The sequence below is a fragment of the Wasmannia auropunctata genome, unplaced genomic scaffold (genome assembly GCF_000956235.1).
Source record: "Wasmannia auropunctata unplaced genomic scaffold, wasmannia.A_1.0 LD336057.1, whole genome shotgun sequence".
NCBI lineage: Eukaryota > Metazoa > Arthropoda > Insecta > Hymenoptera > Formicidae > Wasmannia > Wasmannia auropunctata.
In genome coordinates this window covers 91,361-109,529 of record NW_012026833.1, presented here as the reverse complement: position 1 = coordinate 109,529, position 18,169 = coordinate 91,361, and the positions used below count along the sequence as shown (strand labels likewise).

Genomic DNA, 18,169 nt, shown 5'->3' with positions numbered 1-18,169 from the left:
AAATTCTCCAAACAAAAGTAAACACTTCGGGAAGTTGCAATTAATTATAATTATATATAGCTTTACTAGATTATTAATTTTAGATATATTTTCTATGCATTTAATTTTTTTTTTCTTTAAAAGCGCACTACTTTATGCCGCGTGAATTCTGTGCGTGTACTTATATAGCTTTTTCTACGAAAAATATATGCGAAAACATAAATATGATTATCACGTCTTTGCACGAAAATGAACGGCGTGAGAAGACAAGAGTTCTTGGCAAGCACTTTGCTAAAAATAATAATTCATGATCTTTAGTGCGTGACACGTGTCGTCAATTTACGTGACGCGTTGAATAACAGGACAATATCTGGATCTGAAGTGTGTCATCAAAAACATGTGGGAGTCAGCATCAGCATCTGAAATACGAGAGAGAACAAAATAGCGTGGTGGCTATAATCTGACTAGCGTACGTACGCTAATAATTTATATTAACAATTATAATTAACAATTATACATATAAAATATTTTTAATAAAGCGAGTGGTATCTTTAGAATCAAAATTTGCTCGTAAAGAAAATGTTTGAAATCGGTTTATTTTTAATTTATTATTATGCTTGATCCTTGAAGCTTAAAAATAATTAAAAATTTTTTAAAAAATTTCTATCACATATATGCAGGGTTGAGTAAATTAATATATTTTTTTAACTAAGTTAAAGTTAAAGTTAACAGTCTAAAAATTTAACTTAGTTAAGATACAAGTTATAGTCCATAATAAAATTGATTGAGTTAAAAGTTAAGTTAATAAAAAAAAGTAATTGAAACGTTAAAATTAAATTTTTTCATTTTATAATTTCAGGATTTCTAAATAAAATTTCTAAATAACGTATATATTTATTATACTTATTTCTGTCGAGCCGCGGAAAGAGCACCGATTTCGAAAGACTTCTTCCAAAGTGATTTAATGCACAGAATTAGGTCCGCGAATTTAGTGTGATTCCTTCCCGCGGCCAGACTATATTTATTATATTATTACAATTGCCTTGTGTGTTCTCAAATTTGAGTTTGAAGACACTATAACTTAGACATGTATTTTTATTTTTATTTTATTTGGATAATTTACAAGAAGCACTAAAAATGTATAAATACAGTAACTTCAAGTTAGATCATAATTCAATAGTTACCGATAAAATGTAACTAAATTAAATTAAAAGTTAAAAGCCTAAAATGTAACTAAGTTAAGTTAAAATTATTTAACTTTTAACTTTTTAATTAACGTACTAATTAACTTTTATCTTTTTAACTAGGCACTATACCCAACCTTGCATATATGTATATTTTAAAACCATTTTAATAATATTTATACCATATTTAAAAAATGTTTAAATTCGGCTAAATAATCCGCGCGAGAGCTCCCGAATTTAAGCCGAGTGGGTGCTTCGTCACTTCTCTCACTTTTGCCAGAGATGCAATGATATTACCTACAGGATATTACCTACATGGACATGGATACGTAGTTCAGTGTCCACATTTTGTGGCGATAGAGGCGCTTCAGACACTTTGATTCTGCATCTTCTGCACTCTGCAGTGCTTTGCAGTCTGCACTTCTCTATTGTAATATCTGTATAGCTTTTTTTTGGAGGTTATGTTCCTCGGTTGGGAAATTTGTCTGTATAGCTTCACGACCACGTGGTTATGTTTGAAACTGGAATAAGTTGAATAATCATGTTTTTATCAATACCAAGTAAGCGATTATATTTATTTGATTATTTAAATAAATACAGGGGTGACGCTCTTAGCTCCGTGTGACAACTATCGGCTTGGTAGGTTCTGAATTTCAATATTTTGATCCTCATCCCATGTATACACTTTGATTTTACAAGGAATTGATTGTAGGACAAAGGTGGTTGAATGAAGGGATATAATATGAATGGTAATTCATTTCGCTATATAATCGTGATGAATAAAAACGATAACAATTATAACAATTTGATATGTTGAAAATGTAACAAAGATCATTTTAATTTGTATACAACATGTAGGTATACATTTTATTCTTATCCTCTTCAGCATGTTCTTAAGTTTTGTGGATGCTTCAATCAAGATCACTTCTAAAATGTATTGATTTCAGTGTATGATTTCAATTGAGGATAATAAAGAAGAATGTTAATATCATAGACTTTGATTTGTAATTGAGGATAAGATTATTTTGTTATTATAGATTATACATAAAATAGGTTATATATAAAATTGTTTTTTTTTATCTTTTTGGAAAATATAAGTTCTCGAAGTAGGTTACGGTATTTATATCATACTTCTTCACTTACAACTTTCTTCATTTTCAATCTCTTTCCTTCCAATCTATTTTAATTCCTAAGGCTGGGACTTCAAGCATGAATAACATCTAAGGAAGTTGTAAGAATTCGTAAGGGGTAGTTGAATGGGAGAATACATCGGTTATCTACTTCTAATAGGCGGAATTCGTTATTTATTAGTTGTTCAGTTGGGATTATAAAAGAATCAAATTCAATATTTTTGAAATCAGAATAATCATATCTTTAATATCATTGGTGGCCAATAGCTTTAATAGATAGTTTGTTATTGTGAATTTCATCTGTAAGATAAAGAATTTTCAAAGAAGGAATTGCAATTAAAATTAGAGTAAATATAGGTAAAATTGTTCATAATAATTCTATTGTATGACCTTGGAGAAGGTATCGATTAATTAATTTGTTAGTAGATAATATAGTTATGATGAATATAATAATTATGGTAATAAAAATTAAAATAATTATTATGAAGTCATGGAAAAAGATTATTTTCAACCTCTTATAAAATTCCCATCCCGGTGTATGAAATGGATGAGGATCGAAATTGAATCTGGGACTCAGCTACAAGTTGACGCTCTCACATGGAGCATCATTCCTATCAAATTATTATTGGTCTTAATATTCCGACAATGAGAATCACTTAGGCAAAATCTCAAATTTGTATCTCATTGCAGTGCGGTCGAAGACAGACGAGATAGACAATGCTGGTGCGGCACCGTCACAGAGCGATAATGAGGATAACAGTGATTACGAGAAAAGTGAAGAAAATGAATCAGACGATCAAGAAATGAAGGATGACACGGGCGAGGCGTCACATGACGCTGGATCTACTGGAAATGCTGGCTGGGCTGATGTTATGCAAAAGATTCTAAAAATAAATAAACCAAATAACAAAAAGACACTTGTATTGGCCAAAGCAAAGAGGTTGAACGATGTAAAAGTAAAGGAAAAAGAAGATGTCTCTTTCGAGATTGATGATATTAAAGAGGAGATCAAAACTGAATCGGAAGAGGCTGTTGATAGGATAGGTGTAACGGTGAAGACTGCACCAGCTAAACCGAGAAGAACGAAGGTCCGTGGTATCAGAGTAATACCGACCATTACAAGTCGGGAGCATGAGAGAATGTTACAAAGGGTAGCCACAAAGTAAGTTGTATTACGCTTAAATAAATTTTTCTGTTTTTTCGTTCATGACTCTTTATGCCACACTTTCCAGAGGAGTCGTGCAACTGTTTAATGCAGTAAGGCAGCAACAAGTGGAGATTAAGACAAAATTATCGCAAGCGGGACCATTAGAGAGAAAACGCGAGCAAGTGTTCAAGAATATCGACAAGAATGCCTTCCTTGATGTTCTGATGGGCGGCAGTAAAAGCGTACCAGTTGACAACGCCGTTAAACCTGAGAAGTCTGTCGAACGGACAGACGATAAAGACAAAGTGAGTAACTCTTCTTACTTATAATATAAATTAGATTGATATTAAATATTTTTTATTGGCATTTAAAAAAAAGTACCAGTAATATGCTACTTTTTTATCTTTTTTTGATAAGCATTGAATTCTTTAATACGTTTATCAAGGCCATGTATAATTGTGTTTATTGATATTGGTACATATTCTGTTTTACATTGCAATGTACAATTGTGTATAACAATAGAAACACGTTTGTCTTAAGGATCACAAAATGTGGAGTGTTCTTCGAGACGACTTTGTCATGGGGGCTAAGTTGAAAGACTGGGACAAGAAGAATGTGGAAGAAGATTCTTCAGCTCCTGAGGATATGGACAGCGACGTGGATTGAAAATAAGATCTTTCTCATTTTTTTTTTTTTTTATATAAACGACACTTTTTAGATTACTACAATTAGTCATAAAAATGCCGATATCGATTGTGTACATAGTAAACTGCATTGATATCTCTTGGAGTAAAGATGTAAATATTGTGAATTGTAAATGAACTGTGGACTCTTGAAACGGATTTACTATTCGTACTCTTTTACTCGTAGCCTTCAATCTTTCAATCAACTTCTAGTAAAAGTAGTAAAACCGAGGCATACATAAGACGAGGATCGGAATCCGCAGATTATAAGTCGACTGCTCCCATACTGGACCACGCGTCATCCCTATATAAATACTGCGAATTAAAAATAACAAATTATAAATTTATTGTGCATTCGTAGAGTGGCCTTGCCTTCTGTGTTTTACGGTCCAGTGTTTGTTATAATTAATATAACAATATATATACAATGTAAACTATATTTCTCGTTATGAGAAACAATTTATATTGATATCATTTATTAATTTATTGATATCGTTTGTAGTCGAGGGGATATATTCTTTTTCCATAGAATAACATTATATCTTACAAAGTAGGTTGCCTCTTATCGTTTTTAGATTCGAAACGAAGGAAGGAAAAAAGAGTTTGGTCGAAATAATCGGCTATTGTAAAAACGAAAGTTCCCATTTGTCTATACTGTTCACTTAGCAATCTAAAAACTAGGAAGGCACACAGTATTACATATGCTTCACGCAGAATTTTATTCTCTCGGTCAGTGATTTGTCCCTATGATACACGGTAACAGTGATAACGTGTGTGTGTACAACTTTTATAATTACCTTACACGTGTATGTGTACGTAAGAAGTGTATCTAAAGCCAACCGTTATCGTTCTTTCTGAAATATACTTGGTTCGATTTAATGTTTTGATACTTTGCTGTATCTGATTATCGAATTTCAATACAGATCTCTCTTTGGTTCCTGAAACTCATATTAAGACAATCAGCTTTTTCTTCTTAATATAAATTTTTTTCACGTTTTATTTCATTTTTTTTTCTCCTGGTCGCAAGAGATTCAGTTTCGTCTTATCACTTGTCGCAAATATTAAAATCGTTCGATGTATCCAATGGATAGTACCATTCAAAAATAGTGAGGAGAGTGTATTTTACAAATAACATACGAAGCACACTATTTTTTTAATGGTACAACTATTCAATAGTCATGGCATCTGCTTAGCTTACCTATAAAATATCAAGGGGAAGGAAATCGCTAATCATGATTAAATTGCTGGATGATGCTTGCTGAAAACTTAAGTGCGCTTGTTAAAGCCTGGACGGACTGAACTAACTTTGCTATACGATTCGTTTGTTCGATTTAAAAACACAATGTTCCGCGTAAAAAACGTTTACATTGAGAATTGCACGGTTTTCGCTAATTTCTTGCGATCGATGTTTTCTTAGGAAGGATTTCGATTATGTAACACAAATTATCGCATGATTTAAATCCTCTATCTGCGTTATTTTATAAGAGAATAAAAACTGTATTTTTCGATATTTCTCGTCGTTCTACATGTCTCAAAAGAGCTTATAATTATCTTTACATTTTCTTTTGTCTCGTCCTAATCCTTTCTGATCGTCGTATACGTAAGAGCTATACTTTCGAGACTCCGTTAAAAAAAATCGTTGTACAATTTCATACTGCACGATCAATCTGTCGGAAATATGTTGCACGTGTGTATGTATGTACGTGTATGTGTGACGAATTTTACTAGACTGTCACGCGTACAATTATATTGTCACATATATATATATATACATATACAGTTATAACATCGTCTTATATTTTCTGCACAATGCAATATTTATCTCTTAACCGCAACTCCTCGGTTTCCATAATCCTGCATGTCAACCTGTTTGTGTGTGAACATGATCGAAACAATATCCTAGCAGCTTAACGTAGAAATTTGCCGCAATTTCTACAGTTGAGTTGTCTTGTCACGCGACTTTCTTTATCTGTCGTGCGAGATACCAGATTTTCAGATTCATATTTATTATTTATACATAGTATAAAGGGCATTGCACCAGTCCTTTTCCACAAAATAAAAAGGAGACGGGAATTATAAACTGGAATGTTATGACTTTCTCAATAAATTCCTAAATAAAAATGATAATCAAAATTTTTTGGTCGTAAATGTTTCTTCAAATTTAGACTCTTATTTAAAAAAAATCAAACAAAATTTTTAAATGTATTTTTAAAGCACTTCAAATTTGACGATCTCTCCGATTAAAGCCCTTTTTAACAGTCACTCGAAAGAACGCACAGTTAAAAGTCTAGATTACACTCTGCTCTCGCGAATGTCAGCGAGCGCGCCGAAATTACCAGCCTCCTCGTCGGGATACTGAACCCCCTCGGCTTCGTCTTGATCCCTGTCCTCATCCTCCAGTCGCCTGTTCCTCGCGAAGTACCTGGGATCGTCGTCAATGATGTTACGATTGATCTCGTCTTGCAACTGGGGATGATCCAGATGCAGATTCCTGGCGTTCTGGTCCTCGCGGTACGTTCGAGGCGCTCGCTGATCCTCATCGATACGCCTGTCTCGCGCAGCCTCGATATCTTCGGGATCGGGCAGCCTGACGAAAATCTGATGCTGCTCACCGTCGCGATTCAACGAACTCCTGCGACTGTCCTGGCTCAGCCTGGAAGCGCTGCGGGCGCGGTTTCTCGTGTTCATCAGCTCGTTGCCGGCGACCTGGTAATTGTTGCGGCTCGCGTGCCGATGATTCTCGTTCTCGTCGAGCGGAACGCGGAAGGACATCTCGTCGTGGGACGCGCGGAAGGTCTCGAGGTTCGCGTCGTTACTCGAGACGCGCGGCACGGCCTCGCGGCCGAGTCGATAGAGACTGAGCTCGTTGTCCACGTAAAAGTTGTCCAACGGATTGCTGATGATGGACGGATTGCGCGAGACGTTCCGTCGCGGGTAGCTCTGCAGACTGGACAGACTTGTCACCGTGGCGTAGGGGTGATATCCGGGCATCGAGTTCAACGGATTGCCAATGATGTGCGGGCAGCTGTCTAGACTCTGCATCTCGATCTCCTCCTTGCCGTCGCGACAGTAACCGTGCATATCAATTTCATGCGGTAGATTGGCAAATCTGCGGAATGAGTTGAATTTGAGATCAATCAATGGTTCTCCAGGTAAATTTACATAATGACGTACATACCTATGCAAAAGAATGTCGGAATAAGAGGGAGGCATGTCGGTTTCCTCTTTGCCGTAAATACTCTCGTAGGTAGGCGGCGGGAAACATCCGACGGAACCTAAGCTGTCCTTGCTAGGTGTCTCGGCGTCCATTTCGAGGATGCTGCCTTGACTGCTCTGCAACTGGTGACGATTTACGCTTCGCGGATTTCTCTGGGCGCGCAACACGCTATCGCCAAGCTCCACCAAGTCTAAACCTGTCAAAAATTTTATAGGCTTTTATTTATTCTAAAGAAAATCATTAAAATTTTGTAGCAAGGATTACCTTATAATTTGATAACTCTCTATAATTTAAAAAAACAATGTAGATCATTTTTCTTCATTACAGATACTTATTTTATTAAAAAAAAAATATTACAAAATTTAACTATTTCTTGTTTATTTGCAACGTATCTGTTATATTGTATTATTAAGAATTTCTTTAATATCATCTTAATTTATCGATAAATTTATTTTTTCTTGTTCAATCATATACATATGTACTTGTTCTCTTAAATGACCGATTTTATTATTTCAATCCGTTCTTTGAGTAATCACTATTCTAATTCAAGAAAGCCTAAATTTTACCTGTAGGATCGGTCTGGAACTGAGTGAAAATCGTGCCGTCGACGACAAGCATTCTGCCATGGGGCAGGAGGATGATCGTCGGCGTCGCCACCATGGCCTGCTCGCTGCCGCCGAACCGCGGATCCGGATCGGGATCTTCCAGACGGCAGCAGCAATGCCGTCTGCATAGAGATCGGCAGAAGGGCGCGCCCCAACAGCAATACGCAAAGATGAAGCACAGAACGGCGAGCATCACCATAAGGGCGGCCACACCTTGACCTTGCTGAGCGGCCGCGAGGGTCGGCCCGCCGGCGACGCCGACGCCGACGCCGACGTCGACGCCTCCCCCCCATCCACCGCCGGGTCCACCGCTGCTGCTCATCTCACCTGCAATTAAATAGTTGATGTGTGAAAAATACTGTTATGTGTGAAAAGATAGATTTATAGAGTGTCCGGTACCAAATAAAATAAAGCACTCGTGGGCAAGTAGAGTGGACTAGATTGAGTCGAGAAGTCCCGTATAATTTTGCAATTTTCTCAATAGTTGACGAGAAATTAATTAGAAGATCGCCAAATAAGGGCAGCCCACCTGGGCTCAACGCCAAATGCATTCGCGCGGCGAGATGCGACTGCATTTGGTGCTCAGTGCTCGACGTTGCTAGATAATCGGGGACTTGTTTACTGCATACCGCTTGTAGTAAACAAGTCCCCGTTTGCCTAACGTCGATTGTTGGACTGAACTTTACCATTTGGTAGCGGACGCCCTATATAAAATTATGTCCTAACAAATCTAAAATTTCTTGAATTCTTTTTAAACACTTTTTAAATCGATTATTTTTTAACGAAGATTGATTTTGAATATCTCATTCTTTCTCCATAATTTTATATTTTGAAGAATAAAAAACTCTGAAATAAAAATTCCACTTGGAATAAAATAAAAACTAAACAAGCTCTTCACTAACTTTTTATTAATTTTTTAATTATATGTTTGAAATAATCTGAATTAAAACATTTATTTCGTAAATATCTCTTTCACACAATTGCCTTTCAATTATATATAATTTTAAATTAAAAATTTATATTTGTATAATGTTGTTTTTTTTAATAGACTATGAATTCTCTCATCTATCAAATTACTTAATTTAAATCTTTCTTTATTCGCATGGTACAGATAAAAAAAAAGTATAATTGTGTTGATTATTAAAATAAGATTTTTAGATTAAGACAACTAAAAGTGCTTCATAAATCAGATAAATTTTAATTATTGACTTGTAATTACACATTAAAATTTCAAATTTGAAATTACTTCCTGTTTGCCTGTATATATCTTATGAATAACGATGAATATTACGTAAACGTGGGACAAAACAGTTTTACGTGCGTGAACTCTCTCTTATGTTAATAGGCCGAATTTCATAGGTCTCCCCTTTCGACGCCGGTGAAAGTAAAGCTTTATGCGATCATCGTAATATATTACACAGGCACCGAGAGAGTAGGGCAAGCATCGGACACAGTCGATCAATCTTTATGCGCGCTCGCGTGTAAAGTTTTACAACACCACCTAATCTCCATGGTCGGCGCGCTCTGTGTGATTAAAGATAACGCTAAAAAAACATAGACACAACTTGATAAGAAACTGACCGATCTTATAGCTCGAGAAAGCAACGGTGCAAGCAACTTATTGTATTATTATTAAACTAAATATGATACGGCTGCTACAAAATTAATCCATCAACTTCAAAATTTATAACACGAGCATTATTTTTATACATATCGCATCGTATCGTTATATTATACATTGTAATAAATCACCGTAAAATACAGTATAAAATTTATTAACAAATAATTTTTTTTTAAGTGACAATCAATTTAAAATATGCATATTATTAAGTGATATAATGCTAATTAATATAGAAGTTTGTTCTTGTTTATACTTTCAATTTGTGTAGAACAAAACAAGTAAAATAACTCGTTAAAAATCCAGAGATTTGCTACTTTTCATACAAACAATTTTTATACAAACAAAAGACGGATATATCCCGCTGGTGATTTACCTTGAGAGGTGATGTTGTGAAGCCAAGCGATCCCCGTGGTGATTGTTGACTCTGTGGCTCTGTACGATCCGTAAACCATAAAAAAATAATTGCAGACGGTGAATTCGTCAGTTGGAGAGGAGACGGCTATATGTCTCCTCGAGAGAAGCGACGGCGGCCACACATTGACGATGACTCCCGGATTTCAGCATGTGGACGATGACCGGATGTGCTTTTGCCGCGATAAAACGACGCATCTCTCGCGCGTTGCACCACCGAAATGCATCGAGAGCTTGCGCTCCTCGTTGTGATTCTCGTTGTGCCCTCGATGATCTCGCATTCGTTAAAAATCGCACACAGATCAACTAGTCCTTCGGCATCGTTGCAAACTCTTCCGATTTGTTAATCTCGGAATTAACATCCAGCATAATGGATGGATTTTTTTTATCGGGCGTGAATTAAAGAGGGAGCGAGTGCAGTTTGTGTCACTTGCAAGCTGAAATTAAAATCAATTCGTAAATTTTTAATTGTGCACTGTATTACATCAATTAACAAAATAGCTACTCATACATATATATATATATATATATATATATAATATATATATATATACGTAAATAAAGATGCAAAGTTAATTTGTGTATTTAATTCGCGATAAATTCGCGCGGACTATTATTTTAGTTTCGTTAAATCACAGAAACAGCCGCGCGATTTGATTCACACGATGACACACCTATCTCGAATTCACTAATGTTACATTTTTAACAGCACAGGCCATTCGCGATTTTCCTCGGTCCAAGAGTATCTGTCTCTATTAATCCGCGCTATTGCATTCGATGTGGCACACGTACCGATTTCTCGCACAATTCAACGCGGGACACGTTAAGTAGAAGCTGCCACACTGCCATCGCCGAGACACTCTTGACCCATTTCCACAACGTCCCCACTTTGTGTGTATCACCTGCTACGCTGCTTCTCCAGCGATATCTCTATTTCTCAATCGAGAGGAACGCCACTCGTCCCGACCTCTCTCTCTCTCTCGGCTCTCTTGTCCCTCTCGCCAACTCCTGCACGCGATATATTGCAACCCCTTGGAACGTTTCGCCCTCCCTCCTCTCTCTCTCTCTCTCTCTGAAATTTATCTTGATTTATCTCTTCAACCGTCTCTTAGGCGTCCGCCCTATTTGTCGAGATAGTTTAAAGTCATTGAAGTGAAAAATCGATACGTCCGACTTGAAGATTCTCTTCTCTTCTAAGAAAAAATTTCTGCATTTGTCGTGCGAGCATAAAAAAAATCTTGAAGACGTCTGTGAAAATTTGAGAAGGAAAAACGCACTAAGAATCTCTAGAAAAATATACGATCGATCGCACCACGTTCTATATTCTCTTCTCAGACAAAGCTCGTTAATATTCTTTAAGATATATCACAGCTAGTATTCAAGTTTTTTGTATGTAAGATAAATGTAGAGAAAATATTAAAAGAGCTGGGAAAAAGACAATCTAATTTCGTGAAATAATGAATGAGGAATTATTTCACATTCATTACTTCCCGGAAAAGACCTCTTTGAAAAACAGATCATGCATCTGTTCAGGAGACGATGAAGAAAACTTTATTATGGTCGTCACGGGGAGCTATTTCTCACTTTCTATCTCCGTAACGCGATCGCCGATGCTCCTCTTCCCTTTGGGAAATTTGTTCCTCGTCCTTTGGGAAATTTTGTCGCATCCACTTTCGTTGCCCAGCCTCTTTACATCAAACAATCTACATGCCTCACGTTCCTTGACGTCATCGACTGCGGGCTGACACGCGCCATATTATTTACCATCGATATTATTCATCAGTACGTCCTCCGAGCTGGATGAGATGCAGAGAAATTGCTGTCTCAAAACGTGACCGCAAAATGTCATCGTGTGTGAATCGTGAAAGACGTCACACCTGTTTTGATCCAATTTTTGCCATATTAATTTCTTCGCTGTTTATCCCGCGCCGTTTATACATCACGATTAGATCACGATAACGTGGTACTTACATGTAAATGTAATTACCATTATTAACAAATTAATTAACACATGTCTCTCTCTCGTATTGTATCTTATATATTTATACTATTTCCAGAGAGAATTATTTAATTTCTAGATCCAACACAGTTTTCCGAATATCCGAAGTTAAGTTCTCTGTGTCGCTTGATAAAAAAAAAAAACAACTCCGTTGACCTAAATGCAGTTTCAATGTACTCAATAATATAATCGGTAGAATGCAAAATCCTATTTCGTTCCACTCGTCGAGAAATCCATTCGCGATGACCCAGATCCACCCCTCGGCGACACGCGTTCAAAACTGCATCCACCACATAATCACTTTACTTACACGTCCACGAGCATCCGCGCTCCCTTCTCTTCCTAAAATGTTATGGTTCACGTTTTCACTCTGCAGAACTTCTCATCGCAAGTATCGATTCCACGTTTTATTACACGCTTCCACCCCGCGTTATGTTTATATGGATCATGTATTTTGTATGTGTATACGTATATGTGTGAGTGTGTGTATACATATATATCGTGTCTTCTTTCTTTTTAAAGATTTCTCCCTATAGTAATATTCTTAGCTCAAGGAACGCACCGATTCGTTCCCCTTTCATGCCCGTTCACCACGAGGACGCCCGTCGTTGAACATTGATCCCCCACGTCAGGCGTGTCTATACGTGTGTATCGCGAGATGCGTTTTCGTGCCGCGATTAATAACATGCGTTTTACATCTCCCTCGCGAGTCGATATAGAGTTAACGACGGAACGTGAACATGTCGGTGTCACGACGCGACGTCGGTGGCGAGAACGACGCCAGGCCAGTGGGGTCTACCTACCCCATCCACCCCCCATCCCGCGAAGGCCGCTCGAGGGGGTGCAGCACAATCCCGTCGCAGTTCGCCCCGTTCGTCTCACTGCGCACACGTCGCCGCCGGTGGACTCGTCGGCGCAATTCCACCTTCCTCACCCTCGTCGCCCTGTCGGTGCGCACGCTAAAAGGCAGGAAAGTCGAGGAGGTGTTTATTTTTCATCTCCACACGTGTTGACTGCAATTTGAGGATTTTGATGTGAGCAATTATGCATCAAGGATCAGAATGGTCCTAAAAATTGCGACCAGTTATCAAATAGAATTTTTAATAAAGCATTAATATAAAAGTAACATGTAATTACAAAATTAATAATGTAACACTTCGAATTTTTGAATTCACAATCAGTAATGTTTAGTTTTCATACATAAAGCGTGTCTATAAACTTGACAAGATGTAACAAAATCAACTAAACTTAATATTTTCATATATCAAGTATACTATATGTATAAATAATACTGTATGTCTTTAGCAATGTGTAATGATTGACTGACAATGAGTGCAGTAATACTTTCATACACGAGTATAATATTTCTCATGTATATAATCAGTGTAATGCATGCTCTATTGAATATTAAATCATCAGAAGAGAATTCTCTTATAAACATAATATCTATGATAATCTACAGTGAGCTAGACATGATTTCAGAATTAATCTTTTTTATTAATAAATCTTTTATTAAAATAAAAATTAATATTAAATTTAAAATACATTTTTTAAACGTTTCTGTTTCTTTTTTTTTTTTATAAGAAATTAAATCAAATTTGATAGAGACTTATTTAAATACGTTTAAGATAATCTCCCACTCCTGTTCTTCAAAAGATATACCTCACAAGTGACATTTAATGATAAGAACGCCGATGAAACTCTAAGATAAGAACAGCAGGAGATAGCAATAAATTAATATGGTATCATATTACATCATCAGAAGAGAATTCTCTTATAAACATGTAATATCTATGATCTAATCTACAGTGAGCAAAACATGATTTCAGAATTGATCTTTTTATTAATAAATCTCTTATTAAAACGAAAATTAATATTAAAATTAAAATAAATTTTTTAAACGTTTCTGTTTCTTTTTTTTTTTTAATCAGAAATTGAAGTAATAAAATTTGATCGAGACTCTTATTTAGATACGATTTAAGATGAATCTCCCACTCCTGTTCTACGAAAGATATATACCTTATGTGTGACATTTAATGATAAGAACGGCGATGAAACTCTAGGATAAGAGTAGCAGGAGGCAAAAGGTCACGATCGCGACCACCCACTTTGTTATCGCGAAGCGAGTTTTCTTCGACGGTCAAGCGTCCCGATAACACCTCCAAACACCTCATCTTTACGGCTCCTGTCCTCGGAGGCCAATATCTTGTGTATTTTGTAGGCAGAAGAGGCGTTGAAACAATAATAAACTGAGTCTTCTTCTTCTTCTTTCCTGGTTGCTCCTGCCTGGCCAGTGGCCTTAAAACAACAATCCGGTCAAAATAAACTGAGTTGTTTATTTAGGTATAGCACGTAGTATGTACCGATACTACCGACGTAAATCGCGGGTGATCGCGGGAGTAAACTCACCTTAAAGGCTTATCCATACAGGCGCGTATCGCGGCGCGCGTTGCCCGCGTTCGGAAGGCTCAACCAATCGCGCGCGCGAAATGCAAAGTGACAACAATATGGCTGCGCTGTCTTGAATATTCAATTGGTTCATCTGCGTCAATCTGCGTGTTATTCTGTGCGTCCGTTTGGACGGACCTCAATGTAAAAAGGCGCCTGAAAAGATTGAATCCTTGAGAATCCAAAAATTAATCGAATATCACGCGAAACACCTCTGACAAACATATCTACGATCCGCGAGATGACGAGTCAAATGATTTCAAAATTTGACAAAACTTTTATTAAAATTACAATTAATAGATAAAAAATGTTAATAAATTTTTTTAACGTTTCTTTCTTTAAAAAATTCGAAAAATAAACTTTGATTGAGATTGTATTTATATTTAGACATAAATGTAAAATTGATATCAATTTATTGCTACATTTCGTTATTTCAGCAAACACCAAATATATATATATATATATATATATATATATAAATATTAATAAATTTTTTTAACGTTTCCTTTTTTAAGAAATCCGAAAAATAAACTTTGAGATTATATATATATATATATATATATATATATATATATATATACACATATATTTGCCATATATACATATGTTATAGATGTATAAAATATAAATATATATATATATATATAATAATAAAAAAAATATATATATATATCTGCCATATATATGTTATAGATGTGACTAAATGTTAATTAAATAGCATTGCAATATATACATATATATCTGCAGTGTTTACTGGGATTCTTTTTTTTGCAATATGCACTATTCAAATGAAAATCATCCGCTGCCAAACTGTCGACATACTGCATTTTGCCGAGAACAGGCAAATATTATAAATATTCGGACATTTAAAATTTGAGAATTTCATTGTCATCTACAGGATTTGAAAATTGAAAAATTGATTGCAAACTCTATATGTATACATTCGTTCACATAAAATAAATCATATGCATATTTTGTTCAATTCAGGGATCTAGTTGAGAAACGTATTGTCAATTAGCATCGATTAGTACTTAGAAAAATCATAAAAGTCAAAAATGGATATCAATCTGAGTGAAAGAATGCCCGTGATAAGAGCACGTAATAAACGCGAGTGATCAACAATGTCAACACGCTCGTTCGTTTCACGTAAAAAGCGGGTCAAGTGGACATAGCATCGATTTTATTCAAATTCCCTGTTTTATTTAAATAATGAAGGCTAAATTTAATAATGAAGATGTTTACAGTTTCGAGAGTAAACATCTGGACTAATTTTGCGTAATTATACGTAATTATATTAAACGATGAGCTTCAGCATTTTTATTAAGAACTAAATCTTTTATAAAGCTGTCGATAGATCTTTTCAACTCTTCAATCTAATCGATTAAAATCTGCAAACTTGGCGCATTATATAAACATCATTTTAAATATATATATAAATATTAACATCATTTTTTTAATTCATCACAAAATAGTATAGTGTTTGTGTATTTGAAGCAATTTTCCTAAAATAATGTACTACCTGCAATATAGAAAAAAATAAAATTCACATAGGGAATAAAATGAATTAATGAGATGCGGAAAGATTTAAATATTTAGAAGGTCGGGGCCAATTCATCGATCATGCGAATTAACATTATTCATGGCATGCACGTGCCATGTAATCATCTAATGCTGACATAATGGCACGATTCATCTTGTCATAGGAGTCAGGGTCTTTCTTAAATTTATCACTCCCTCAGCAATTGACATCGCTTGCGTTGCATTGTAATAAAACTCGATTTATTGCTGCTATTACGTAACACCTACCATATAGATATAACAAATTTTTAAAAACAAAAACGTCATGCACGCTGTTTTACGGCCTTGATTGTAGTAGACTAAGTAGGCCAACAATAATTCTAATATTTTTATTCAACAATTTATGTATTATTTATCCGGTAAAATATCAAGGACCCAATCTTTCCAACTTTGAATCTCCTCACGGCTCAATTCGTGATCGACATTTTGCAGTGACGTAAACTTCACGTTCACTCCAAGATCCTTCAGAGTCTCAGCGGTCTCCTCGCCCCATTCAATAGGAATCAAACCATCTGCTGTGCCGTGATATTGAGCAAGTGGTACTTTATTATGATCCGGATTCTTTTTCAAATGCTGTAATTATAAATAAATATAAGCAATAAAATAATATTAAGTGTATTTAATTAATATTGAATTATACATATATATATTTACCTCATAGACTATGGATCCCTTGTTCAGGAAAGAAGACATAGCAAAACAGCCAGCTACAGCTGTTTGGTATCTATATGCTAAATGCAATGCGAGACCACCACCCATCGAAAATCCACCCAAAACTATTCGATTAAATGGAATTCCGTCAGCTACTTCTTTGTCAATCAATTCTGATACATTTTGACACATGGAATTGATCGATTCTACAAGTTCTGGCACTTGATTGGATATTGCTGTACGATCATACCATATATTTTGCATCTATAACAAAATTATTTTAATGAATTTTATGTTAAATAATCGAAAAGTTATGAAATACGAGTTTAACCTTGAAATCTTGACTAATAAATCTTTAACATTTGTAAAAAAATTTTGAATATATATTTGAACTAATATATAAATAAATATATATATATATATATATATATATCAATAAAATACAGATGTAAGAACCTTGTCACAAGCATTTCACGGTCAATCATAATTATATGTCTTATTACCATTCCGTTATTAGGTGTGTAAGGCTGACAAGGTGCGGTAGGATAAATTATCTTTATGTGCGGGAACTGCAGTTCCTCCCTATTGAGAATATTAACCCATTCTTTTAAATCCTCTGCTGTACCACCTGTAAAAGTAAAATGAAATGCGCATGAAATTACAGCAGTCACAATAAGGATATCATCATCTTATCTTAAAAATTCAATTGTGTTCTTTTGTTTATTTATATCATATTAAGTACTTTACCAGAACCATGGAAGAAAAATATAGTTGCAGTATGTTTTCTCGTGGATTGCACGACGTTTGCTTGCGAGACTCTTGCGATTGCCGCCATTCCCACGATGTTTATAAAAGTACAGAAATGCATCAAGGTATTTTTGCAAGCATCAAGTAGATCATAACCAAAATAATGTTCTGACGTCGACTGCGTTCGGGCAGCGCGTTATCAGCACTGTCAAGTCATTTCATTTTTTCCACTCACAAAACCAAGGGCAGAACGAATGTAATAGTGTTGATAGCGCCTCAAACGCAGATAATAAACTCGCTTTTAATTATATTTTATGCATGTTTATCAGCTGGAGTGCAAAAAGTGCAGGTAAAACCAGCCGATTTGTTATTGCGACGCAATTGGTGCATTTAAGACTTAAGCATTGAGCGTCTGCCGTCTAGAGTCACGATGCTTGCGATATTGCGTCTGCCATCGAGAGTCGCGATATGCGATATTGCGATTCTCGAAGCGTCGATCTCCAGTCAGCACGACACGAATCCAGCGACGGTCGTGGATCGGATTCGTATATCGGCTTGCGCGAGTATCTTTGCACCTTTGCAGTCGACTAGTGTTCAAAAGTGAGTCCGCGCGCGCGAGTTTATCGCGAGAGTCGTGTAAAGTATCGTGTTTTCGTCGTGGTGTATCAAATCTCGTGCATCATCGCGTAATGCTGTCGACATGCCGGCACCGGCGATCCGGTCGGGCCTGTCGGGCTCGTCCTCGCGTGTGTTCCAAGTGTCTTTCTCT

General features: G+C 35.9%; 3 protein-coding genes across 3 annotated transcripts; 1 reads left to right on the top strand and 2 right to left on the bottom strand.

The window, feature by feature from the left end:
• The first annotated feature begins 1,567 nt into the window (after positions 1-1,567).
• Positions 1,568-4,282, top strand: LOC105450671 (RRP15-like protein). Its single transcript, XM_011690617.1, has 4 exons — positions 1,568-1,723; positions 2,984-3,455; positions 3,526-3,745; positions 3,981-4,282. Exons 1-4 carry the CDS (start codon positions 1,705-1,707, stop codon positions 4,104-4,106), a joined length of 837 nt encoding a protein of 278 aa, XP_011688919.1. The 5' UTR covers positions 1,568-1,704; the 3' UTR covers positions 4,107-4,282.
• LOC105450672 lies at positions 4,124-12,762 on the bottom strand. The gene is made up of 5 exons (XM_011690618.1): positions 12,539-12,762; positions 9,940-10,414; positions 7,907-8,272; positions 7,302-7,536; positions 4,124-7,232 (listed from the first exon to the last, which is right to left on the bottom strand). The coding sequence occupies exons 2-5, from the start codon at positions 10,016-10,018 to the stop codon at positions 6,416-6,418; spliced, it is 1,497 nt and encodes a 498-aa protein (XP_011688920.1). The 5' UTR covers positions 10,019-10,414; positions 12,539-12,762; the 3' UTR covers positions 4,124-6,415.
• Positions 12,763-15,726: 2,964 nt separating this feature from the next.
• On the bottom strand, positions 15,727-17,818 carry LOC105450670 (lysophospholipase-like protein 1). Its single transcript, XM_011690616.1, has 4 exons — positions 17,401-17,818; positions 17,157-17,281; positions 16,657-16,917; positions 15,727-16,575 (listed from the first exon to the last, which is right to left on the bottom strand). Exons 1-4 carry the CDS (start codon positions 17,519-17,521, stop codon positions 16,351-16,353), a joined length of 732 nt encoding a protein of 243 aa, XP_011688918.1. The 5' UTR covers positions 17,522-17,818; the 3' UTR covers positions 15,727-16,350.
• Positions 17,819-18,169: the final 351 nt, after the last annotated feature.